The following is a 25,477-nucleotide window of genomic DNA, read 5'->3' as shown; positions in this document are numbered from 1 at the left end:
TTTTACTGGTATTGCAACAGGGACTTCTCCCTGTATGACTAATGCTGCTGGCCACGGTTAACATTAAACTCATCTGTCATTTCAGTTCTGATTAATACAATTATACAGCAGAATAAGTAAGTAACAAGCTCTTGCAAATGCGATATACTCTCTTTTGCTCTCCATTCATTTGCCACTAGTGCATGTTTTTATAACATTTCCTTTACTTTGATATTTTATTGATATTAATATTTTAACATTATGTACTATTCTATTTACTGTAATTGTAAAATGCACTACTAAATCCATTAGTTATGCTCTGCATGCACGGACAGTATGCACAAAAAAACAACATGGACCATGTTCTATGTTGATTTTACACCGTAAATAAAACTGAATTGAATTGTCATGTGTTGTGGTTAATGTCCCCTGAAGTTGGATAAGGAGGGAATAATTAAATCTGATCAGATCAGATCTGGCAAAAGGTAAAGTATACATTAAATTTGAAAAAATATATATATCTTGTTAGTAGACTAGGTAGGTAGGTAGGTATATCCTTTATTAATCCCCGAGGGGAATTTTTTTTTTATTATAGTATTATGGTATGGTATTATGTGGAGATACGTGTGGCTGAAATGTTACATAACAGCTCACATAGCCCCCACAAAGGCTCCCCTCGGCTGAACGTCAAACACAGTAAAATACTACTCCCATCCACAAAGGATGTGCTTTTATAAAGACAGTCGCGGCGTTAGGCTCGGTTCATTTCGGCACTATATTTTAACATGCCTCTTACGTCATCTCGTTTTGACCAATGAGAGCGCTGTTATGCAAATGACAGATTCTTCCAGGAAGTGAAGGTGCCAGAGGCTGCGATTTGCTTTCTCCGGCTAGTTCAAAGCTAGCTTTCGGACTCCGTGAAGCGGAGGGCGTGCTTATAGATCCGGCTGCCATGCTTTATTAGAGAGACATTTTCTTTCTTTTTTTTTGTTTTTTGTTTTTGTTTTAAAAGAAGAAGAGACAAATGAAAAGCCACGCAAATAAATTAGGCCTGTCGCTGTGAAGCGAGCTGAGGTGAGTAAAGTGAAGATGCTGCTGCCCGCCGTGTTTGACTCGATGGGAGGTCGATAATTATATCGGACCGTTAAAGACACTTCAACTCTTCCTCTTTAAGATTAAAGCTGTTAAAAGCTCGTGTTTTTATTTTTGTATTTTTTTTTAAAGAAGCAGATTATTTAAAGGGACCGTGTTTGGTACCGATGTTGAAGCTGCTACGCAGAATATTTACGACAGAAAAAAAAAATCGTCCACATTGTTTTTTTTTGTTGTTGTTTTTTTTCATTTTCTGGTCCAGATGCGACGTTGGCCTGCTCTTAAAAAAAATAAACAACACCACAGACTTGGTCAACATCGTCTTTTTTTTTTTTTTCCTTTGTTACGTTTCTCAGCCAGCTCGTATTATTGAACCAGTCGGTGCCCTTGCGGCTGTGAAACACCTCTCCGGCTGCCGCGGAGTCGTGACAAAAGAAGACGGCTAATATTAACCGCTGCTCCGAAGACAAATTGGACTCGTTTATTGACTGAAGTGCTGCAGCTGTCCCGTGCAGGGGTGGGAGACGTGTTCAGGTCCTTTACTTTGCAATAAGCACGAGTAACACGATGAAAATACTCCACCGCAAGTTAAAAGTCCTGCATTCAAAACCTTACTGAACTAAAAGTATTTTAAGTTTGTGTTTTATTGTGTGTATGTATTGATATTACTGCTTTGGTTTACTAAGTGCTGTAGTTATTTAACGGCGGTGGTCGTTTTAAGTTCTTTTAGTTTGATGCATCGTGTTTGTTTTTTTTATATAAGATGATCATATGTATGGATCATTTCTGTTCTCCAAGAACCAGCTCAGGAAAATGTGTTTTCCAAATAGTGAGTTTAAAAATGGTTTATCTTAAAATAGGAGGAGAACACACAAAGGAACATCCAAATCTTCTGTTTATCAGAAAAATTCAAATTCAAAATCACCAAATTGTGGAGATACACGGTTTCACTGGACAGAAACGGGACGAAAAACTGTCATCTTATAAGTAGCCTAAGATGTCAGACAAATCCAGTGGAGGAAAGGTACATGATTTACCTCTAGAGATGTACTTGAATGGAAGTATAAAATTGTATTTGAATGCAGTACGTTGCAGTAAAAATTCCTAAATTTTGTACTTAAGTACAGTACTTTAGTAAATGTACTTGATTACATTCCAGCACTGCTCAGATATACATATATATATATATGTATATGTGTTTGTTTGCAGTGGACACAGACGGTTGAATGTGGGCTAGTGTTGATAAAGCTAATTATATAATTCTGGCACTAGGTCTGTTTGGGGCCGAGTTGTGTTTACATGTGATCGTTGTATAAATGTATTGCTTATAAATGGACTGAGGCCGAAGTTGTTGTAATGTCAGATATTTTTTTTGGAGAGCTGTTTTATAACTTCCTCTCTATGGTAACACACCCCACCTAATTGCATAGAGCAAACGTTGCTAGGCATCATGTTGGAAAATAAACACACCTCCTGCCGACATGTCTTGAGGTTGTTTGTAGATTTTGTTGTGAAGCAATAATACGCTGTAGAAGGCTGACTGCAGTGGTAATTTATTATAAGTCTATAATTACCTCTGACCACCAGCAGGTCTGGATGACGGAAACAGAGACAAGCAGGAAACTAGTGCTGCGATATCTTATCGTATCACATCATAATATGAAATTAGATATTATCTTTGATATCGTAATGTGTCACGATTGTTGTGTTTTCCTGGTTTTAAAGCCTGCATCATATTGAAGTGATGTCATTTTCTGAATTTACCAGACTGGTCTAGCTGTTGTGGTATTTGCCTTTACTCTCTTAGTCATTATATCCACAGTACTAATGTTTGTTTATGAAATATTTCACCGTGTAAATATTTTTGTAACAGTACCAATAGTCCTCCCTTCAATATCACTACAGTATCAATATCGAGTTATTTTGTTAAAAATATTGTGATTATTTGATTTTATCCACGTCGCTCAGCTCGACAAGAAACACTTCGTGAATGTGGCACTTTGAATTGTTTTTTTTTTTGTTCAGAAAGGGCTAATGATATTGAAATCCCTTCATCAACCAAACACTTGTCAAATCATTGTGGCAACACTGCTCACTGGTGTGTCTTATTATCGAGTCAGTTGGTGTTGAGTCTCTGAAGTAAAAGAATGAACAGACTTTTAAAGGACAGTGCTGTGAACTACAGATATTTAGAGGAAGCTTTGACACTTTCGGGAAAAAAATGAAATTGATTGTTCACTTCCAATATAATCAAGTGCATCTTTTGTGTTTGCTTCCTGTTCTTCATGGGTTTGACCGCATCACTGTGACTTCGCCTCTTCTTTTTAGACTGTGGGAACAAGTCGTTCTTGGAGGCTAACGTGACCATAAAATGTAAGTAAAAGCCGAGTTTCTGCTTTGCATTTTATTCTTGCATATCATGTACTGATGATGGTAGCAACACAGTTATAGCACATTTTCTTTACCTGGAAGTTGTTCTGTGGCTGCTTGTTCATAACAAGTCATAAACTTTTGTGAAATCATGTATCACAACTTCCTCTTTTCATGGTATAGGGAAATACTGTGGCCTTTTGTGTGCTCTGTGCAGTTCCTGTTTTTCATCTTTCATCTGTCATTTCCCAGTTAGTCTGATTTTTGTTTGCTTTGAGCGTGTGACAACTTTTAATAATAACTATGTGGTGTGTTGCATTTTTCTTCTGATAAAAATCCCTGTGTGTTTGCTGCATGTAATGGTTCATTTAAAGTCATGTCAGAAACTTGTCTTCTTTGTAGCAAGGATACATAGAAGGCCCTGTTTAAATTATAATGTAATTAAATTGAGTGTATTAAATAACCCATAGTGCATTACCTGACTGAGTTCCTCTCATTTTATATTCCCACAGATCTGCTGCTACAGGGCACCAAGAGGAATATTTAGGTCAGTCAGACATCATCAGATATTTCTCTTTTCCATTTCTGTGCTTAATCCCACCTCTTGACTTAATCCCAGTTTACCAAGAAGAAAATACACGTTGTTATTTTTTGCAAGTCTGCATTGCTTTTCATTTATAAATATTTGAATAACAAAAGGGAGAAAACGTTTGTTTTGAAAATGCAGTTTTGCACTCACCAGTTGTGCAAATACGGAAATGTGTGTTTCACAGGGGAAAACACAGAAACCCTGTTTTTTTGTTTTTGTTTTGTTTTGTTTTTTTTAGAATAATCATGAACACCCACGAGTCAGACGTGAGCACCATCTCTCCGGAGCTGCCGGCGATGTTCGACGGCATGAAGCTGGCGGCGGTGGCCACGGTGCTCTACATCATGGTCCGCTGCTTAAACCTCAAGAGCCCCACGGCGCCCCCGGACCTCACCTACCAGGACACGCCCCTCAGCCGCTTCCTCCTCAAATCCTGCCCACAGCTGACCAAAGAGTGAGTAGCGTTCTCGGCTCTGTGTCTGTCGCTTGAGGCGTTGCCATGGAAACGGCGCAGCTGCTCGTCCATCTGGGGCTGCGGTGAAGGTAGCAGTTTGCCTGGCGGTGGTCCCATCTGTCACCAGTGGTCCTGAGTGTGCCATGTCTGTACCAGAGATGTCTGGCTGCACCGTCAGCTCTAGCATGAATTAAACATGAGGCTGTGTTTTTAAGGGGTTATCCCCAAAGGTAGTGTGGGTTTGCCACACCTGCATTATGAATACAGACTCGCTCACCACCGGGCTGGTAGATTTGCATTTGTGACGATGGTAGTCTCCCCCTCAGGGCAACTCGGTGATGTCTATTATAATTTGAATCTTCCATCTGAGATTAACTAGATGCAAACCAGTGGTTGTTGGAACAGGGAAGTCTAACGTGTATTCGTGAAACCTGGTTGGCAGCAGGGCTCGAACTTCTCCCTTTAAACAGTGTAAATGTATTTGTATTTCCGCAACGAGCATCTCCGTCCGTGTCCTGTTATTGTTATAATACTCGTAACATTCAGCTCCGTAGGGCGACTCTCTCCAAGCGTTCATCACCAGTGTCTGCTTATATAACCGATTGTTACCGAGCCCTTTGCCTTTCAGCTGCAGGGTCAGTGAATCATAAGGCCACCCTTGTGTTTACATTTCTGTCTTATTTGTTATCATCTCCTCCTGAACAGCCACATTCTGGTCCGCGTGCAGATATGCATCTCCCAGAATGCACTTGAACTGAAGTAATTCAAATCCTGGATCGTGTCTTGCATCCTTAACGTTGGCGTCAACATCATCTTTGTTGTTGAAAAGTCACATTTGGAATGACACTCTGTGCTGTTGCATAACAGATCAATTACACGGTGGAAAGCATGTGCTGGGTGTTGTGAGGTTAACACAGAGCTGTGTTTGGGAACATGCACACTGGGATGTAGGACAAAAGAGAACAAATGACTTTTTCCTTGAATATAATTTTTTTTCTTATGTAAAGGAATTTATTTTGGCAATATTAGTTACCAAATAAGTGAGTGAGATATACTGATTAAGGATGGTGTCAAAGATTCAACAACTTGTTTTTATTGAATTAATCCTTGATGGTAAGGCAAGTATAGTTTATATCAAGGCAGCAGTCAACAGTTAACACACCAATACTAGAAACATAGTTAAATAGAGAATAACAATAACAAGAGAGAAAGCACAGTGAAAAGATAAAGTAAAATGAAAGCAGTAAAGATTGCCGTGTGCATTTTAGACCATCTTGATACAATTAACATTAACATAAATTTTATATATATTATATCATTATATATATAATATATTATATGAGTCATAAAGTTACCTTTCACCTGTATTTCAGTAGTTTCTTCAACGTGTCCAACACGGTGGGAAAGTCTGACTTTACTTCCGGACTTTCATGTGGACTTTAGATCTTTGCATCATCAAACAACACTCAGGCGTCTGTTTCATCTTTCTGTTACGGCTGCAGAGTACCTTCTAGAAAAGCGTGATTAAGCTTCAACTATAGTTACAATGCTTGCTGGAGGTGATTACATGAAGGCCAAATGGAAGTACTCTGCCGTTTGATTGACAGCTCTCTTATGTAAGAGCGTATTTTCTAAGTGCAGTAATTGTTGAAGCCACAGAACGAGATGAGGGAACACCAGGTTAAAGGGCTTGTGTAACCATCGATGTAACTGAACCCGGCGAGTCTCTGCAGGTACTCGCGCTCTCTGTACTGTACTCACGACTGGCGTCCACGTTGCAGCAGTTTACAGTTACACTAATCTTGTTTATCTAGTCTCATTGCCTCTGAGATGGTCCACTCCTCTCTTTACTGTCAGCAGATCTAACAAGACATATCCCAGAAGGCAGGTTATATACAGTGGGGCAGAAAAGTATTTAGTCAGCCACCAATTGTGCAAGTTCTCCCATTTAAAAAGATGAGAGACGCCTGTAATTTTCATCATAGGTATACCTAAACTATGAGAGACAAAATGAGAAATTCCTGAAAATCACTGTCTGATTTTTAAAGAATATATTTGCAAATTATGGTGGAAAATAAGTATTTGGTCAATAACAAAAGTTCATCTCAATACTTTGTTATATACCCTTTGTTGGCAATGACAGAGGTCAAACGTTTTCTGTAAGTCTTCACAAGCTTTTCACACACTGTTGCTGGTGTTTTGGCCCATTCCTCCATGCAGATCTCCTCTGGAGCAGTGATGTTTTGGGGCTGTCGCTGGGCAACACAGACTTTCAGCTCCCTCCACAGATTTTCTATGGGGTTGAGATCTGGAGACTGGCTAGGCCACTCCAGGACCTTGAAATGCTTCTTACGAAGCCACTCCTTCGTTGCCCGGGAGTTGATTTCTTCACACCAGCTGCTTACCTATTGCAGATTCAGTCTTCCCAGCCTGGTGCAGGTCTACAATTTTGTTTCTGGTGTCCTTTGACAGCTCTTTGGTCTTGGCCATAGTGGAGTTTGGAGTGTGACTGTTTGAGGTTGTGGACAGGTGTCTTCTATACTGATAACAAGTTCAAACAGGTGCCATTAATACAGGTAACGAGTGGAGGACAGAGGAGCCTCTTAAAGAAGAAGTTACAGGTCTGTGAGAGCCAGAAATCTTGCTTGTTTGTAGGTGACCAAATACTTATTTTACCGAGGAATTTACCAATTAATTCATTAAAAATCCTACAATGTGATTTCCTGGATTCTTTCCCCCCATTCTGTCTCTCATAGTTGAAGTGTACCTATGATGAAAATTACAGGCGTCTCTCATCTTTTTAAGTGGGAGAACTTGCACAATTGGTGGCTGACTAAATACTTTTTTGCCCCACTGTAATTAAAGAACAGTGAGAGAGAGAAACTTAAATATGTTCCGTTTCATTTCCAAACACTGAAACATTAGCACTGTTGTATTTGTAAATGGTGTCAAGTTTGTCTGTAAACCTGTGACCAAAAATGTTCTTAAAGTAATAGTTTCATAAACTTTCTATACTCAATAACAGTGTCCCATCAGCTAAATATTTATTTCATCCCATTTTAATGGCTTCAGCAGTACACGAAAAGCAAGATATTTTGTTTGTTATCACTGTAGCTCTTGTTATCGTCCATGTTTATAATATTCCACTGAGGAGTCTTTGCTTTACATGACAGGATTTGCAGCTGAGAAAACAGCATTTTAAAGGGCTTTCCTGTCAAGCTGTTCACATTTTGTTCTCAATGTGGAAATAAGATGGTGAATCATGATAATGCACAACAAAAGGCACAATATTTCAAAGGAATATTATGTAATCCAAAGTCTTGACTCCTCCAGTTCACTCCTACAGAGGTGCCACTGGAATTCAAATACGCATGCTGAGCACAACTTTACAAAACACGGCAACAGACTGACAGTAAACGCTGATGTGCGTCGGGAGCACAAAGCCATTTTTAAAAAGCTGCTGTAGGAATGTGACTTTGTATTCAAACTATGTGTGACAAAGTTCATGTCATGACCCACCAATGCAAATGTATGTTCTCAAAATAACATTGTGTTGATGGGCATTAAACCTTGTACTGTTATTGGGCGTGTCAGGACAGTAGCTCATATTTCTGGATCAAATTTAATAACGGTATGATTTTGTGTTTTACAGGTACATTCCTCCCTTACTGTGGGGTAAGAGCGGTCACCTCCAGACAGCACTGTACGGCAAACTCGGTCGGGTGAGTTCACCTCACCCCTGTGGGATCAGGAAGTATCTACCCATGCAGGACGGGGCCACTGCAACCTTTGACCTCTTTGAGCCAATCGGGGACCATCGAACAGGAGGTAATGCGTTCAATCGAGATCTGCGTTTTATTCACCACGTTTTCTACGCCGCTGGTTGCTGATATGTCGACCTCACAGTGACAAGATGAAGCATGTGAACACTTTGGAGTAACTTGATCAGATCTTCTAAGTCACGAGTCCAAGACCATCTGTCTGTGAACGGCTCTCCTGTGACCATTTCACAGCTGTCACACGTGGGTGAACCCACACCATCACTCTTGTTTCATTAATTAGAGTCCAGGTTTAATAATGCTTTACTTAACTTCTGTTGACACAGTTCACATAGTTTTACCAACCTGCACTTTTATTGTTTGAGTAATGTATTTAATATGGATTGTAACAATGTTCATTTAGTTTTTCTTGCCATTGTATTTTAAGATTGTGGCTAACTGGATCTTTACTGCCATAACCAAACATTAAAATCTTAGGGATCCATCCTCTGCTAATCCTCCTGAAGTTTCTCTTATTCAAGGGTCAGGACTAGATTGAGGGTGTTATTAGATCTAAAGCTCAGACAGATTTTATATAGAACTTCTGACTACATAAAAAAGTTTTACTTGAAATGTTTGCAAGATAAAATAATTTTGACATTACCATCATATCCATCTTTAAATAATTTTGCCAGGTTTTTCAAGTCAGCTAATAGAACTGACTCTTTCTTGACTTGTTTATCTTTAAATCAACTTCGATCATAAGATTTGAGCACTGCAGTCGTGTGAGGAACGATTTAAAGCTGGATTCCTGTCTTTGAAGGCCTCAGTTGAACCCTGACTGAACCGTAACTTTGATTCCATAGTCCTCTCAGAAAGTTTAAGTCTGATGTGACATTTGTTTCCCACTAAAGTTACTATTTCTGTTCTGTTTGTCTGAAGCTGTATTTGACAGACAAACAGAATAATCCTTTGTTTTGCTTTCCTCATTTGTTATAGTCATCTGCTGTTCAGGAGAGACACACTCTCCTTTTTTGTCTTTGCTTACATATTTCTTACTGGCAAATATCTCTCTAATCCGTTTGCTTGTTTCACCAGATGACATCACCATGGTGATATGCCCTGGTATCGGTAACCATAGTGAGAAGCATTACATCCGAACCTTTGTTGATTACGCTCAGAAGGATGGGTACCGTTGTGCTGTGCTGAACCACCTGGGAGCTCTTCCCAACATCGAGCTTACGTCTCCGCGCATGTTCACTTATGGTGAGACCAAGGAGCGGACTAAAGTTTTACTTTCTAAAAATGATATCCTTTGGTGGTGCCTCAACTTTGTTATTATCTAATCTGATCTGGTAAAATGTGTTTTTTATATTAGGACTTACTTTAGTCAAATTTTGGTACACATTGTTTCAAGGGAAAAGCTAAAACGCTAATTGAGCATGTGGAGTAATATAAGGCTTCCTGAAATGTAGATAAAAAAAAAAAAGACCTCAGGCTCTTTTAAAAGACCTCGTAGAGACACAAATCTGATACACTGAACTAAAGTCACCTTCATCCAGAAGTGCTGAGCGGAAACAAAAAACATTGTATCCTCCATAGGTGTTGCTATGTGAATCGATTCGTAACTCTACACCGTTTCTTTCACAGGGTGCACGTGGGAGTTCGCGTCCATGGTCAGCTACATTAAGAGGACGTATCCTCAGACGCAGCTGATCGTGGTGGGCTTCAGTCTGGGCGGGAACATTGTGTGTAAGTTCCTGGGCGAGAACAGGATGAACCAGGAGCGAGTGCTGTGCTGTGTCAGCGTCTGTCAGGGCTACAGTGCTCTCAGGTGGGTTGTCGTCCTCTCATCGCTTAATTAAATGCATTGTTTCATCAAAGCTGCTTTGTCACACCAGCACTTGACGTACACTAACTTCTAAGTATCAATGAAGCTCGGCACAATGCTACAAAATGATAAGTGCTTGCATAATATAGTCACAAGTCATTCAGCTTTTGTTTACCTCGTTCATCTTAATTGAAACATAGAACTGTTTTGATCAAGTTGTCTCTTTGAGGACATTTTTCAAATGCAACAAGACAGACACACAAATACATGTCCTGTGTGTTGTTATTCCTCTGCACTTATATCCACTTTGTCTTGTGTGTGTGTCTGTGTGTGTTAATTTAGTAACATTTGTGGAACATGCAGGACAAACATATATGATGTGCATTAGTGTGTGTGTGTGTGTGTGTGTGTGTGTGTGTGTGTGTGTGTGTGTGTGTGTGTGTGTGTGTGTGTGTGTGTGTGTGTGTGTGTGTGTGTGTGTGTGTGTGTGTGTGTGCGCCCTGTGTTCATGTTGGACTGAGCCACACAGTCTGTTTTTAATGCAGCCAGCACCTCTTGGCAGACTTGACAGACTGAGTCTGTTAAAGTTTGGACTGAGGCAGTGGGGATTGCTGCGTCTGGCCTTCTGTGAAATTGGATTTGCAGTTTCATTTCTCTTTAATTAATTCTCCTTTCAAATCAGTGTCCAAACCAAAGCTCGCCATCCTCTCAGTGTTCCTGTAGAGCTATGGCTATATCTTATTCGTACAGATTTATTTCACCTCAAATTATATCAAAATGCGTTAAGGAATATTAAACCTTTTTTGGTTTTTTGGTTTTTTTTTCTCGTAATGGCTAGTTATTTGTTGACTATCATTAGCGGCTGTTTTGCTTCGGCCTGTCGCTGTCATTGAGCTGCATATTGATGCCTGCCACCGTGGCTGCTCTCCACCAGTGTGGCTCTTTGTCCAGTGGATTACGCAGGACATTCAGTGTGTTGTTTGGAATGTAGACCGGCTGCACAAAGCTAACTTCCTCTCTGTTTGTCTTTTATCTCTCAGAGCCCAGGAAACATTCCTACAGTGGGATCAGTTCAGACGCTTCTATAACTTTCTCATGGCCGACAACATGAAGAAAATCATCTTCTCACACAGGTACCGCTGCTCCCTTTCCACACATTCCAGTGAAAAAATGTTTTCCCACAGTCTCGCGTTACTTTTATCAAGTTTAATGCACATATTGGCTCTCTTGGCACATGACATCACACAGCATGAGTCAACACTAACCATTCCCTGCACTAAAACTCAAACTCTCAAAGTCAGAGTAAAGACACTGTCTACTTATTTTGATAATGGTTGATTGGACTGGATGGAAAATGGAACCAAAAACCATTAATACTTGACTATAGATGTCATGGTAAAAAAAGTAAATACTACATGGCACTAACAGCTGAGTAACTTACGACAAACATTTGTTTCGATACTAATCATATATGCGTGCGTTCGTGTTCCCATGTTTGTAACAGGCACAGTCTGTTTGGAGGAAGCTCAGTCAAAATGATTGACGCAGATCTAAGTCGGCTGTATGTGGCGACGTCCCTCATGCAGATCGACGACAACATCATGAGGTATGTTGAGGAAAAGTTTACGATTTGTTTCTAGTGAAAGCCCTCTGTGGTCGGATGTAGTAGACTACTGCTCAATCTTCAACTTTATTTTACTTGTTACGAAAAGTACTGTTTGTGTTGAGAGACTGAAATATTTTAGACGTTCTTGTCATCGCCGCCAAACTCTTCTGATGATTGCTCTTATTAACGACTGATTGGTGACGCTGCATTTCTTTTGGGTTTCAACAGAAAATTCCACGGCCACAGTTCTCTCAAAGAGTACTATGAGAAGGAGAGTTGTGTACATTATATTCACAATGTAAGAATTGCTTTTGCGTACACCTCACACCATCTTATATTACTTTACTCTCTCTTTGGATCTGTCGATGTACTCCTTTGATTTGTGGAATTGTATTCTTGAATTTCCAGGTAAATGTGCCGCTGCTGCTAGTGAACTCAGCAGATGATCCTCTGGTTCATGACTCCCTGCTCACCATCCCTCGCACGCTAGCAGGTAATTACCAGCATGTTCACCTTAACCACACTTTTGAGATTCTTGTGATCTTTTGATGGCCATTGTCTTGATAGCACAAACATCTCATTTAAATCATACGAGTCTACTCACAATGGGCTGCAAAAAGCGAGTTGGACTTGTTATTGTCATGCTGTGGCTGCAACAGCTGTCAAAAGAAATCAAACTAATGAGCTGTTAGGGCAAAAAGGATCCCGGATGGACCTATTTGTGTTGAAACTGTGTTTTTTTTTTTTTTCACAAAATGAAATGGTAGCTCTGAAAACGCTGGTCAATGTGATTCTGAATAAACTCAGCCCTCTTTTTTTTGACAGCTCAGGATGTGTTTTCACTCATGAAAAGTAAAGAAAGAAGGAGAGAAAGTGTTGAAAAGGTTGCAGTAAAAGATCATCAATAAATATGTTGCACAATGTGGATTTTATTATAAACTGATTTTGAATTACAATGACAATGTGGAAAATTATTGATATATCATAACATCATATATTATACTGAATATTTAGTACTGCAGACTTCCCAGACTTTAAAAAAAAAAAAAAAAAAAAAAAACCTCTCTCCTTAGAGAGTCCTAGAGTCAAGTAGCAGATGTACCTGCAGACAGGTCATGTTATACATTCACAGTTAACCCTAAACAGATTAATACAACAGGCTTGTCTGACTGACGGCTACAGTTAAATCCCAGAGGTGGTTCTCTCAAATCATGTGGGCGGCCTCTAAAGGCCTTGTGATGAGTCTGCTCCGCTCCCTGGGCCGGGACAGGGCGGGACACGGAGCTCAAGCCCATGAGTAATGTTTTCTGGTGTGTTGCTGCAGCTGTAACACTCGGCTATAAATATCATCCATCTGTTTAGAGTGGATTTAATTCCATCACAGGTTCCCAAAATCAATTTTATCCTGGAATTAACTGTGTAGGAAGTTCAAACCTTGTTTATACTAACATAATGAGGTAACCAACTCTGACTGGCTGCACATTACGTAGTGTCTATCGGGTGTTCTTTGTCCTCAGCTTGTGCTATATTTAAACCTACTGACCACTGACCACTTTGACTACTTTGAAAGGGAAAATTCCCCACATAAGCGCATGTGTGTGTGTGTGGGTGTGGAGGGGAGAGGGGGGAGGGTGTGTGTGTGTGTGTGTGTGTGTGTGTGTGGAGGAGTCCTGACTGGAAGTACATGGTACTTTATCCTACATATATCTCCAGAGAGCAACACTTATAGAAAATGGATCAGCTTCCCCTTTGCCCTAAAATGTGACACAGTGACTCAGACACATGACTGCCAGGAAAGGCCTCCACAGAAATACACGCGCTCTAATTAGCTTAGCTAAAAATATTTGCTTAGAGTTTGCTGCTCGGGCTCACTATTAAGTGATTATGTTGAACTAAAGGAGTTACGTGAGGTGTAAGAATGCTTAAACGAGGAATACTCACCTTAATTTGTGTTGGTCGTGTACTGAATGTGGCTGTGATACAATGTTAGATCAAGTTTAAATTTAACTGGTGTGCCAGGAAAAGACACAACTGGTTAAATCCAGTGAAACAAAGTAAAATCTTGAACAGCGATTTAGTAAGGATGTGTCCATCAGTTTATGGCCTTCAAAGATCGAGCGTTGTTTTTTTTTTTTTTTTTTTAATACTTCGAGCTGTTCACCAGACCGTTGTGTTCCCGCCTGTCAGTCCGCGGTCTGGATGAGCACTCGGTTGTCCAGCTCAGCAACCGTCATGAATAGTGCACAGTGGTGGAAGCCCTGCGGGATCTTAATCACTTGTCAGCTGCATCAGGCTCCCCCACTAACCCAGATAAGATCCGGAGGAATAAAGAGATCCAGGTCAATCCTTTTCATGAGACCACTCTGCCAGGCTGGTCACAGCTGCAGGACAGGAATCACAAAGAGATTAATGGTTTGTCCGCAGTGTAGAGATGACCTGCTTTGAGTTTCAGAGTGTTGTGAATGATAAAAAAAAAAAAAAAATCGATATGAATGGATTCACTGCTTCCTGTGTAGAAAACGCAGATGTAGCATCAATAGGTCTCTTAAGGAGAGCGTTAAAGCCCGCAGGTGTGTAGGTGAAGCACTCAGTCCTGTGTTGTCGGTCACCAAGAAGGATTTGGCCGAAAGTATGTGGACATGTGGACACTCTTAGGCTTTGCTGCCTCTTTCAGACTGCAGTGAAGGTTAGACTCGGTCAAGCTTTGAAACAGCAGTAACTAAATACTTTACTGTTATAATAAGTGTATTTCCCGAAAGTATGTACAGAAACGTGTGAAAGACCCGTTACACTCTTCTGTTTTTAATGGTTTCGCAATCTTTCCATTGTATTTTAAAATTAATTTGATTCATTTAAAAAAAAAAAAAATTAGCCTTTAATGTTTTATTGTTAACGTTTGACCGCCTTTATTTATATGTGCTTGTCTTTCTTTTTTCCTAAAATGATTTTTATCTATTTGTCGACGTAACGAGCTTCTGCACTTTCGGTATTTTGTGACTTTTGGCACTTTAACGTATTCATTGTTGAAAGGACGTGTCAGTCACTCTGAGCCCAGGATAGTAAAGTCGATCTTGATCTTCTTTTAAAGTCTCACTCCACAAACCATTAGCATCACTGTGCTGTATTGACAGCCTGTTTCCTTCTGGGAGGCGTCTTCACAACATTTCAGAACCTGTCTGAACGAATTAGTTTTCTCCCATTCAGTTACACGAGCATTAGTGAGGTTGTACCGGCAAGACGGATGAATTGGACCTTCTTTGGTACACAAGGGCAGGGACAGGAGTGTCCACATTCTTTTGGCCATGATGTGACAACCAAGCTGATACAGGGCAGAGTTTGACATAATGCGAGACCTGTCAGTCGAGGCAAACCTGCGTCAATTGTGTGTATTTCGGGATTTTCTGAATTAGTGTTTTTTTTTTTCCATTCACTGAAAGGTCGGTTTTCTGGTGGCCATTATACAAACGGCGTCTCCAGCAACTCGTTGATTGGCTCGACCCGCCAGAGGTTTAGTCATGCCGTTATCTGGCTGACCATGCAAACACACCCTCGCTATCTTTAACAAGTGTTGAGAAGTCCCTGGAAAGCCCATATTTGGGCACGTGTCCAGCGTTGTTTTTCACATGCTGCCGATTACACGATGTACAGTCGACTAATTGCCGTGTGCTCTGTCCTCCTTCAGCAAAGAAGCAGAACGTGGTCTTTGCCCTGACGCTCCACGGAGGCCACCTGGGCTTCTTCGAGGGCGCCGTGCTCTTCCCCCAGCCCCTCACCTGGATGGACAAAGTGATCGTGGGTTACGCCAACGCCATGTGCATGTGGGAGAAACAGAAACCCCCTTGCCAAAGTGGCCACCTGAGTGAGAGCTCCTGCTTGGAGGAAAAAACCTAAACCTCTCCATCTTTCTCCTTCGTTCTCTTCCCTCTCACCTCTCGCCCTCTCCGACTCCCCCGTCCCTCCGCTGCACTGAGGAGACACCTTAAACTGCTCTCTTTTCTGCCTTCTCCTCTGGTGCTACTCACCATTACTGACACACACTACCCCGGCCACACGCCTTCACCACGGTTCCCCTTTGTATCCACCATCACCTTACAGTATGTGAACAAACGAAAACAACGAACTGCCTTTGTGCTCTTCTCCGCTGTGAGGACTCAGAGCAGGAACGGTTTGTTCCTCGACATCTACCCAACAGCGACACTCTGCGGAGGCGTTGACCAAACACTATCAAGTCAAGCTAAAAGGAAAGCCAGAGCACCATTTAAGAGTAGTTCAGTGAGAAACAAGAGCACACAAGAAGCCTCCTGTTACAGTAAACCAGGAGGGTGCTGCAGTCGGTGCCCATTTACTGCACCTCCAAGAAGCTCACTGCTTATCACCGCCAAGGCCACATAGCCTAGTCTGCTGTCTTAACCAACACAGCGTCTTTGTAATATGTATGTATGTTACTCACAGATGTAGTAAGTGTGTCTGCGTGCGCCCGTGTAGACCCGAGAGTTAAGGACCCATGACAGAGCGTGTGGTCTTTGTGTTCGGTTGGCGTGATCCGAGTTGTCTGTTCACCTTCTACTGGCCCATATAGTGTCTGTTCTTTTTGGGTGAGTCGTCGCTCTGTTCTTTATAGAAAATGTACAGAAAAAAAAAAATGAAGTATTACGGTGGGATTTTTCCACATCATTTCCAGATCATTACATCCTCCTCACACTTATGTTCGAACGCACCTGAATCGAAAGTGTTCGGTGCTTAACCAGACATGACCAGGGATCAACCCCAGAACGGGAACCATGCACATTCCCACGGTCGCATTCTATCACTTTGATTCAATGCACTTTACACACTGTATGCCACAATCCTTCTTTCTTTTTCCTTATTAGTCGAAGCGCAGGTTTGGAAATTGTTTGTGGTTTAGCTCTTCTTGTAACACGGAAGAAAAACGGGAGGGAGCAAGGATGATAACAAAAAGTTAGATGACTCAAATGTTCCCCGTGTCGTCTGTTGTCGGTGTCTTTGAGCCCTCTTACTCGTTCTTCTGCCTTTGATCAGCTGCAGGTCCAGCCAAGACTCTGATGTTCTTCTGTTACTGCACAGATACTGACCCACTGCCACTGCTCAGAGGCAAACACTCATTTGGTGCAAACATCTTAGTATCGTTCTGCATTCTCCAGCACTCGATCCTGTAGTTTTGAATTGTTGAAAATGCAGTCCACTGATTGGCCCGTGTGGTGCTATTAAAGGGAAAGTTCAGCAACGTGAAGCGGATTCTTAGTTTTGTTTTTAATAATCTGAGCTGTGAGGTTTGATGAGTAGGAGGGCCGAAGATACCAAAGCTAAATCAAATGTTTATTTTTGTGGATTGTTTGTAAAATACTGGTGATTGTTTTATTGTAAAATTAGATGGAAAATGCTGCATGCAAGAAAGAAGATGGATTTCAATTCTAGGGAATATTTCTAACTAATTTCTTGACTGGGCTGAGCGTGAAAGGTGATTTAAAAGATGATCACAAACCTGTCTTGATGAAATCATTCTGCAATACTTAGACTTGAAGACTTTCCAAAAAACCTGAATCTAATGGAGAACTTGTCGTAAGGGCTCAGGAAGCTTCTTCCAAGGCTAAATCCAGCCAAGAAATCTGTGGTCTAAAACCTGCTACTGAACACTGTGATGAGACACATGGCTAGTTTGAAATGGGGATCGACAACAGTGCACCAAGGTTTGTGTGTTATAATACCTGGATGATAGTATTTGTGTGTAGCTAGTAGAGTTTATTTGAGTCACAGGACGTTTTGGCTCATCAAGGCGCTTCATAACAGAGAACACACTGGCAGTCGAAGTCTGCAGAATATATATATTAAAAAAAAAATTAAAAAAAATTATGAGACAATATCTGTTGATGCTGAACCATTTTTCAGTGTTTGTTTACATCACCTCTGACTCCGCGTAAAAAAAAACATGAGGAACTGGAATAACGTCTTTGTGTCCATTAGTTACAACATTACGGCTTTAGAGTAACATTTCTGACTTTAGAAATTAGCACCTCAGTATAAGACCTTTCGGTCAAATCAATAGTACTGTAAAGGTGATTCTGATCACTGCTGAAATCAAATCTATTCTTCTTTTGGACATCTCCGTGACTGCAGATATTTTTTCTAGGTGCAATTAGCTTAAACTTCACCCCCTTTGATGGAGATTAGTCTGAACAAATACTATCAAAATCCAGGTATTAATCTCACTAATGCTTGTTCGGCTAATATTAAACAAAAGGGGATTCACTGATCCAACTTTATCTCCCTGAACTCAAGGTGTCAGCCAATACCGAGCACCAGTCTGATAACTATGCCCTATTTTCCCCTCATTTGAAGTCCGCTCTCTTCAGTGTGTGGAGCTTATTGGAATAAATTAATATCCTCTAATGTAAACTGAGACGAGGACTTGCTGTGACAGTAAATCATCAGTCATGATCCTGAAAGTGGAAACACTACAGTCAACAATGAAGCTGGATTTAATGTGGATCAGTGACATCGCCGACATCCGACTCACTTCATGAAGTGTTTCGGTCGGTCGGCCTGCCCTCTGCCTCCAGCATCTTTCAAACCACAAACCACTGTTGCCATCTGTTGTCAGGGAGACCGAACTGCAACTGCCAGTTATTCATGGCAAACATCCTCTCATCAGCCAGATTATACAGTTCATGATTCACCCTGTCTGCAACTCTCATTTAAAAAAAACTATCAGGTGTGGTTTGGGTTTATTCTGGCTCGTGGAAAAATCAGATGAATATCGATGACACCAGCACAAACCCACTTTCTGCAGCCGGAGCCATTTGTGTTCTTTTTAAGATGTTTTGCCTCACCCCAACTTTGCACAAAAATGCAGGTTTGGATGTATTATTTAGATGTATTTTTTTCTAGTTGAGTACTTTGGGTTATTTTTATTTCAATTTTGTATTGTTTTTATGACTCTTTGTGTTGTTTGTTTGTGCAAATGCAGCAGAGCGTGAGTGTTGATGAGTAAACATACAGTAGGTCTATACTGTGTCATATCACCACCTCTGATCAACAGAAACCAAAACTTGTTCACTTTAGGCAAAATAGATTAATAAAGACGGTGTATATTCAAATATTTGAGGGACCAGGGCTAAAAAAGAAACTAAAAAGTAAAGGCAATAGCCAACCAGGAGGGATTCTGTTGTTATTTTTTCAACACTAATGTGACAGAAAATGGTGTCGAAGTATATTAGACCAAAACATGTCATACACATTAGGATAATTTTGTCATGGAGTATGGGATCTGAAATGTGGTTTTACTGTATTGATATAAGAATGTGCTCCTCTGTGTTTATCCTAACCCCTGTGCTTAAAGCAACGAGATTGTGGGCTCGTGTTTAATTGCTTGGAAAATTAAAATATCCCCCGTGACTTTAAGTATCAGTAAATCCAAAAAGACTTCTTTGATTGGAATGAACATCGCTCGTTGTTGTGTTATTAGAAGAAGAAAAAAAAAATCAGCCCCAAGCAAGTGGATGGGAGCCCACTGTGTGTTAACCTACAGTGATCATTATACAGCTTTAGTTTTTTTCTTTATTTGTTTACAGACTTCCTAAAGGACCGTTAAGGGGTGCAGTGATGACTGGAAGGGGCACACATAGTCACACAACACGATGTTCTCTGATACCGAACACTGGGTGTTTTTGTTGAGGAAAACCAGTGGTGTGTGTGTGATCTAAATATGTGAGGAAACATGGTTATTGTGTTCCAAAATAAATTATTTTCTCAAAAGAAAAAAATTATTTTTCTCTTTACTTGAGTTTCTTTTTTTCTTTTTCTTTTTTTTTAAACCTCTTGAGCACAAATGTCACTAAAAACTGATTTAACAAAGGGATCACCATAATGGGGACAGTGAAGCCCCCTGGTGGCCCCCTTTATACCTCCGCATTATGTTGTCCGTCCGTCCGTCCCATACTCTTAAATGCAGTATCTCAGGAACATCTTGAGGGAATTTCTTAACATTAGGAAAAAGCTTTCACTTGATCCCAATGCATGGACTGATTAGATTTTGAAGAATGAAGGTCGAAGGTCCCGTGACCTCATAAAATACGTCTGTCACGATAATTTATGCACGTAATTATAAGAAATGAGTGAAATGTGAAATGAAGCTCTCTCTTTGCCACTTTTTTTTTCTTTATTTTTTATAAAGAAAAAAAAATGCAAAGAAAACCGTAAAGTAATTTTCTCAGTGTGCAGACCCTGAAAAAAAACTTCATTTTAAGTAACCGTACTCATGTCAACATGTGGTATGTTTGACATGAATTACAAATCGATTCATGATCACACTTCAGCCTGAGGTGAGCCTGAAAACTGGCCTTATCCAAGATGGCAAGTCTGAAGGAGATTGGTTTCTATGGTAACTTAGATTGGATTCATTTAAACCTCCTTCATGAAACAGAATTAGGCCGAGGTGAAAATGCGGATGAAGTAATCCTGGTTTAGGTGGTAATACTGCTTTCGGGTCAAAGAGAAGAACAAGTGGAGGAATACTAAAAAGGTCAATTCATACGAGACTACAGACACACACACAAAAAAAAAACTATTTTATTGAACGTTTCTTTATGCAATACAAATTTCAGAAAGATCTTTACGGTACTTGAGGCATCTGAGTATCACAACTTACACGATACTGCAGATCTTGAAACAAGGCTGTGAAGCCTAGGAGCTGTTTCCAAGGCACTACATCAGGAGGCCAGCGCTCCTCAAACAAGAATCTAATGCAGGCGTATCCCTCGTCAGTTTCCTCCCTACATACGGTTCTAAAATTTACCCTTGAGACTGTAACACACAGAATCTGCACTCATTCATCTGACCGGGTAGTAGGCACGAGGCTTTTGTAAAATTGAAATATTTATAAGGCAAAGAACACAAAAGCAAAACTCATTCTGTTTTGTAATCTAGATCATCACATCGACTGTCACGTTCTTCTTCCGCTCATGCAATAACAAGCAACGTCAGTGCTGTGAAGTTACAACTATGAAACTATCAATTATTCTCTCTGTGATATCTAAACGTCCTTTTTCTTTCCCATTTATATCATATAACTCATCTGCAAACCGTCCCCCGATTCTAACTCTAGACACTTCTTTTTGCTCTTAGAAACTGCCTGAATAATAGAAAAAAATGTCAACCTAGCTTCACAATAGACCGTATCTCTGATCTGATCACAAATGAAGCACCTTGGGTGAAGGGCTCTCTACTCCCTATAATGAGAGGATTGTTCTTTCAGAGAGCCGTATCTTCAGAGCCAAAAAGCTTGGTGGCGACGGCCTGGTGGTCAATCACGGAGGCCTTTCCATCAAAATCCACAGGCAGGATATCCGCATTAAATTCTTTGAGGTAGTTGTCCAGCTCTTCACCGTGAACAAAGACCTGAGGGAAGTTACAAACAGGATTCAGATGATGGTAAAATCACATGCAACAAAGATTGAGATTTGAGCTGAGGAGCAGCTGATGAGCAGCTGATGAGCAGCTGAGTGTGTGCGTGCGTGTGCGTGTGTGTGTGTGTCCTGGCTCGGCCCGTACCCTCTCCAGCAGCTTGCTCTTCATGAAGGGTTTCACCACGTTGTATGTAGTGGTGAAGTACCAGGGCTGGTGGGTGACGTGGACGGCCTTAAAACGGGCGGGAAACGAGTCCTGCAGAAAAATACACAAACAGATTTTTAAAAAGCAGCTCTGAGGCTTCACATCTCAGCTTCCCTTTTCAATCTCTTCTGACCTGCAGCATGTCCACCATCTTCTTGAGCTCGGCAGGCTTTATTCCTGAGGCGTGCTGCATGGTGAAGCCTTTGAAATTCTCAATCAGGACAAAGCCATTGATCTGGGTCTCTTCATTCTCAAGCAGTTTCTCCAGGATCACACAATACGCCCTCAAGATCTGTTACGAAGATGCATTTTAATTTATGATTATGATTTTCAGGTGCATTTCGGTCAAAGAGCTGCAGCTCTCTGTTGCTTTCCAGCTACCTCGTCGAAGGTGACCTCCTCCAGGTCCCAGTTGTCGATGTTGAAGAGCAGGACCACGCGGCCATACTTGTCCCTGCTGGGCAGAACCACGGGGTAGCCGGCCTCGATGGTGCTGCGGACCGCCTCGGGGGTCAGGTTCTCAAACAGCTCGGGGTACTCCTTCCTGAAGCGCACATAACCTAGAGGACCCCCAAAAACACACACACACACACACTCACCTGCACTGAAAGATCAACTGGGTTCTCTTACCGAGCGCTGACAGTTCCCAAACCATCTGAGCTCACTGCAGGTCACTGATGAGCCAAACACAATGACACTACTGTCTCTTCATACTGAGGCACCAATTAACCCACAGTAAATGCGTGTGCACGTGCATGATATGTGTGTGTGTTTTCAGCGAGGAGCAATTAACCCTACAGAACAAGTTCACATCACATTCAGCTCTCACACTAGCAAGCTCTCCGTCTATATTCATAGATGTGCGAGTGTGTTTTCTTGTGTTTCTGTCTTTGTGAGGAACAACATTAACAAGAGGAGGGAAAAAATGAAATTGTTTAAATGATGTAAATTAAAGTTGGGATTCATTTGGAGGTTTGTGGTTAGAAAAAGGCCTTTTATTCGACATTTTCATCATCAAGAAGACTGAAAAATGTAATTTCTTTGCTTTTTAATATCCTCTTCTCTCCCTGACCAGCACAGGACCACTCGAGTTCCCAGCAGAACACTGTGTGTTCACGAGTAAAGTAAACTTGCTGTCCTATTTGGACACAAAGGCGGGCTTTGTTAGGCCAAACTCGGAGGCATCTCGAAGCCCCCAATTAATGAACACATGCCTTCCTGTCGCAGAGATTCATGCAAACAAGGAGCACAAAAGAGGTCTCACCATCAATTACTGAAGCTATTGGAAAATGTCTGCAGAAACGGACTCAAATGATAGAATATTGTGGACAACATATCCCTTTTGCGATCTCAATTTGTGTCCAAAGTCCTCCATAAAAAGTCAACTTGGCCCCCTCCGTCACTCACCTTTCATGAGCTCGTGGGCTCTGACAACGTCAAACTTGCGGGCTCTGAGGAAGCGCAGCATCAGAGCGTCTGGTTTGTCTCCGAAGCGCTCCAGCACCAGCTTGGCCAGGTCGTCTCCCTCCGCTGCCCTCTCCTTCATCATGGCCCGCAGGTCTTTCAGTGATGACACCCGGCTCTCGTCTGTCTCATTCAGCTCATCCTTTGCCTGAAAGGTTGAGTCGAAAAAAACACGTAAAACATCCATTATTTCCAAACTACATCACCTCGTGAAAAGGCGTAATGTTGAGGGACAAAACGAGCATCACGTCTGTTTGGATCTTGTCTTTGTCTGCTGCCATCCACAGAAACTGTTATTTTACCTTTTGCACAGTGTGACCAGGCAGTTTGTGGCACGGCCCAAACACCAACCCATGATCCTTCACTGTCAAATGCTCCAGCTTTGACCTCATGGCCTGCTCCTCCTCTGACACCATCCGGAAAGATCCAGTCTGCAAACAGATGAGTGAACCTCCAACTTACGCAGGTTATTACCAATCAGATTTCCCTCCCGTTTCTTTGGTATCCCGCCATATATTAGCGCATCAGTTTGTCTTTAATGTCCCCGTTGTAAACCTTCAGTAGCTGCAGTTTTTAAAACAATATAAAAAGGGACTTTTGTTTTTCAACAAACGATGCACACCAGTGGACGTCTGGTTAATCTGCTTCACATGATTACAGAAGGCACTTCTAAAGCCACTTCTTTAAAAACAGCTTAGGGATCCATCCCAGAGCCAGCATCTACTGGCAAAATAACAGTGCTAAGCAGCATCATGCGCTGACACTCGAACCTCCGAGAGCTAATGCTTTTCACCCAGATCCAAATTATTTAACCACTGAGCTAGGAGCCAGACAGTGAAGCAGCCTAAACAGAGACAAAGTTATACTAAAACACTCTTTGGATTGTTGAAAAGTAATCAAACTTACAGCAGCCATGGTTGCAGCGTCTCACAGCAGCTACGCCCAATACTGTGGAGAAAGCAGAATTGGCACAAACAGAACATAAGCACATCAAACCGTGAAGAGAGTCTGTGGCGTTTCTGTCAAAATGATCGACGCAGGAGTCTGTTTGTGTCTGAGTTCGGGGAAGGCCATGAAATCAAGAACCAGTCCAGTTATTGATGTATCACATAATAAAAGAACCACAAATACCATAAGCTTCAGTGAAGTCTAACTATTGGGAATTTTCCTCATCAGTGGAGCAGACGTCCTTTTACATGGTGAGTTGACACAAAGGAATACATTTGACTCACAGAGCGAAGCATCCAATTTTCCCACAAAAATGAATACCTGCTGATCTCTGAACATTTTAACTGCTGCACAGTGAACAAGACTTTTAACCCATTTATCAAGTTGCAACTCGATTTTCAAACCAACGTAGAGAGAAATAAGACAAAACACATCATATAATCGGTTGCTTTCTGTGCACGCATGCATAGACGTCAGTGAGAGTTGATAATTTATGATTCTGACTCCTGTTGTACAAATTGATGATGGATATAGGAGATTGCCAGCCACCACCTTTGACTAGACAATAGATGCACCACTTGAGTTAAAAATCGTCTTCATTGGGAAGAAACTGACTATTTTTGTTAGAAGAGATTCTGGAGGTGTCTTCAGTATAGCAGCTAGCTGAAACTCAGACTGAAATTGGATGCTTATCTTTGAGATTTGAATGTATCATACATGAGATGAATTTGTATTGCTCATCAAGAAACCTATTTTCAAAACAAATGACACATTTACAAGATATTTGGACCTGTGAGGTTAAATTAGTGTGGCATGAAGCAAATGATATGAGTTGATTTAAAGTTCTTTAACGAAGAATCATGACACATGAAACTCCATCAAAAATGTAGGCGCGTTAATCTGCCACCTGTCGTGCACAATTAGTTTTAAATACAGACCAAGAAATATTAGAACAACCTAAACAAACAATGCACAATCATAACACTTACACTTTAGGACTTCATTCATTCCTCACAATAAACACGGATTATCTATCATTCAACATCCAATGAAAAGTTGTACTGATTTGTAATTGATTTGACTTGTAATGACTTCACTAAATAATACCAGTGTCCTTGTAATGCTAGTATATTATTCACTTTTATCTTGTGATCTACCCAGGAGTTATTTTACCCAAAGAGCTGAGCAGCCTTACCTTAAGCAGACAGGATGAGAGGCCCACAGAGAGAGAGTGGCAGAGGAGAGGACAGGAGCAGAGAGGACCAGGAGGGGAGGAGTTCCCGACAACGTCACTCAAAGTAGGATTAAAATGACACCGTGGATTACAAAGAGTGGCTAATCTACGCAATACAAAACTGTGAAGTGAAGGGGGAGCTGGAGGGGGGGGGGAGGAGCAGTGGATGGGGCTGGTCTGGACTATCACTGCGGTCCTGAGGGGCACCATACAACAACACTGTAAAATAATCATTGTAATAAATTCACAGAAATTAAAAGTATTGTTGAAATCATATCGACATGACAGAGAGGAATTTGACCGAACACAATTCAGAAAACACATTTTCCAAAAATCATTAAGAAAACAGAAACCAGACAGCAACAAAAAAAAAAAAAGACTTCAGTCACCAGCTTCTGCTTGGTCGCCTCCAGTCTGACTTGCAACCAGTCAAGTTGCAGTTTACATCCACGTGTCAAGACTCGTATACGTAGAAATTCCTTGTGTGTTCACATGCTTGGCCAATTTTTTTGGCGTGGCCCGTGT

At 41.2% G+C, this 25,477-nt stretch overlaps 2 protein-coding genes across 2 annotated transcripts; one reads left to right on the top strand and one right to left on the bottom strand.

The window, feature by feature from the left end:
- The first annotated feature begins 892 nt into the window (after positions 1 to 892).
- LOC138625029 (monoacylglycerol lipase ABHD2) lies at positions 893 to 19,460 on the top strand. Its single transcript, XM_069705681.1, has 12 exons — positions 893 to 1,053; positions 3,400 to 3,444; positions 3,954 to 3,988; positions 4,269 to 4,484; positions 8,137 to 8,312; positions 9,341 to 9,508; positions 9,893 to 10,076; positions 11,114 to 11,206; positions 11,578 to 11,679; positions 11,908 to 11,977; positions 12,088 to 12,172; positions 15,362 to 19,460. Exons 4-12 carry the CDS (start codon positions 4,276 to 4,278, stop codon positions 15,568 to 15,570), a joined length of 1,296 nt encoding a protein of 431 aa, XP_069561782.1. The 5' UTR covers positions 893 to 1,053; positions 3,400 to 3,444; positions 3,954 to 3,988; positions 4,269 to 4,275; the 3' UTR covers positions 15,571 to 19,460.
- Positions 19,461 to 20,250: 790 nt separating this feature from the next.
- rlbp1a (retinaldehyde binding protein 1a) lies at positions 20,251 to 23,734 on the bottom strand. Its single transcript, XM_069705687.1, has 7 exons — positions 23,677 to 23,734; positions 23,073 to 23,201; positions 22,714 to 22,918; positions 21,688 to 21,866; positions 21,440 to 21,598; positions 21,247 to 21,357; positions 20,251 to 21,093 (listed from the first exon to the last, which is right to left on the bottom strand). Exons 1-7 carry the CDS (start codon positions 23,683 to 23,685, stop codon positions 20,947 to 20,949), a joined length of 939 nt encoding a protein of 312 aa, XP_069561788.1. The 5' UTR covers positions 23,686 to 23,734; the 3' UTR covers positions 20,251 to 20,946.
- Positions 23,735 to 25,477: the final 1,743 nt, after the last annotated feature.

The sequence above is a fragment of the Brachyistius frenatus genome, unplaced genomic scaffold (assembly GCF_029030835.1).
Source record: "Brachyistius frenatus isolate BFR_SWC_R1_liver_20210118 unplaced genomic scaffold, ASM2903083v1 Contig_58, whole genome shotgun sequence".
Taxonomy (NCBI): Eukaryota; Metazoa; Chordata; class Actinopteri; family Embiotocidae; genus Brachyistius; species Brachyistius frenatus.
Note: the sequence above shows the minus strand (reverse complement) of the source record. Positions and strands in the feature narration are given on the sequence as shown.

Bases quoted from the DNA above. Each gene is read 5' to 3' on its own strand.
- LOC138625029 (XM_069705681.1), top strand. From the start codon at position 4,276: ATGAACACCCACGAGTCAGACGTGAGCACCATCTCTCCGGAGCTGCCG. The intron at 11,207-11,577 runs GTACCGCTGCTC...TGTTTGTAACAG, and splicing joins AAAATCATCTTCTCACACAG to GCACAGTCTGTTTGGAGGAA. The intron at 12,173-15,361 runs GTAATTACCAGC...GTCCTCCTTCAG, and splicing joins CATCCCTCGCACGCTAGCAG to CAAAGAAGCAGAACGTGGTC.
- rlbp1a (XM_069705687.1), bottom strand. The intron at 21,867-22,713 runs GTGAGTGACGGA...GGGGTCCTCTAG, and splicing joins AGCCCACGAGCTCATGAAAG to GTTATGTGCGCTTCAGGAAG. The intron at 21,599-21,687 runs GTAGCTGGAAAG...TCTTCGTAACAG, and splicing joins AGGAGGTCACCTTCGACGAG to ATCTTGAGGGCGTATTGTGT.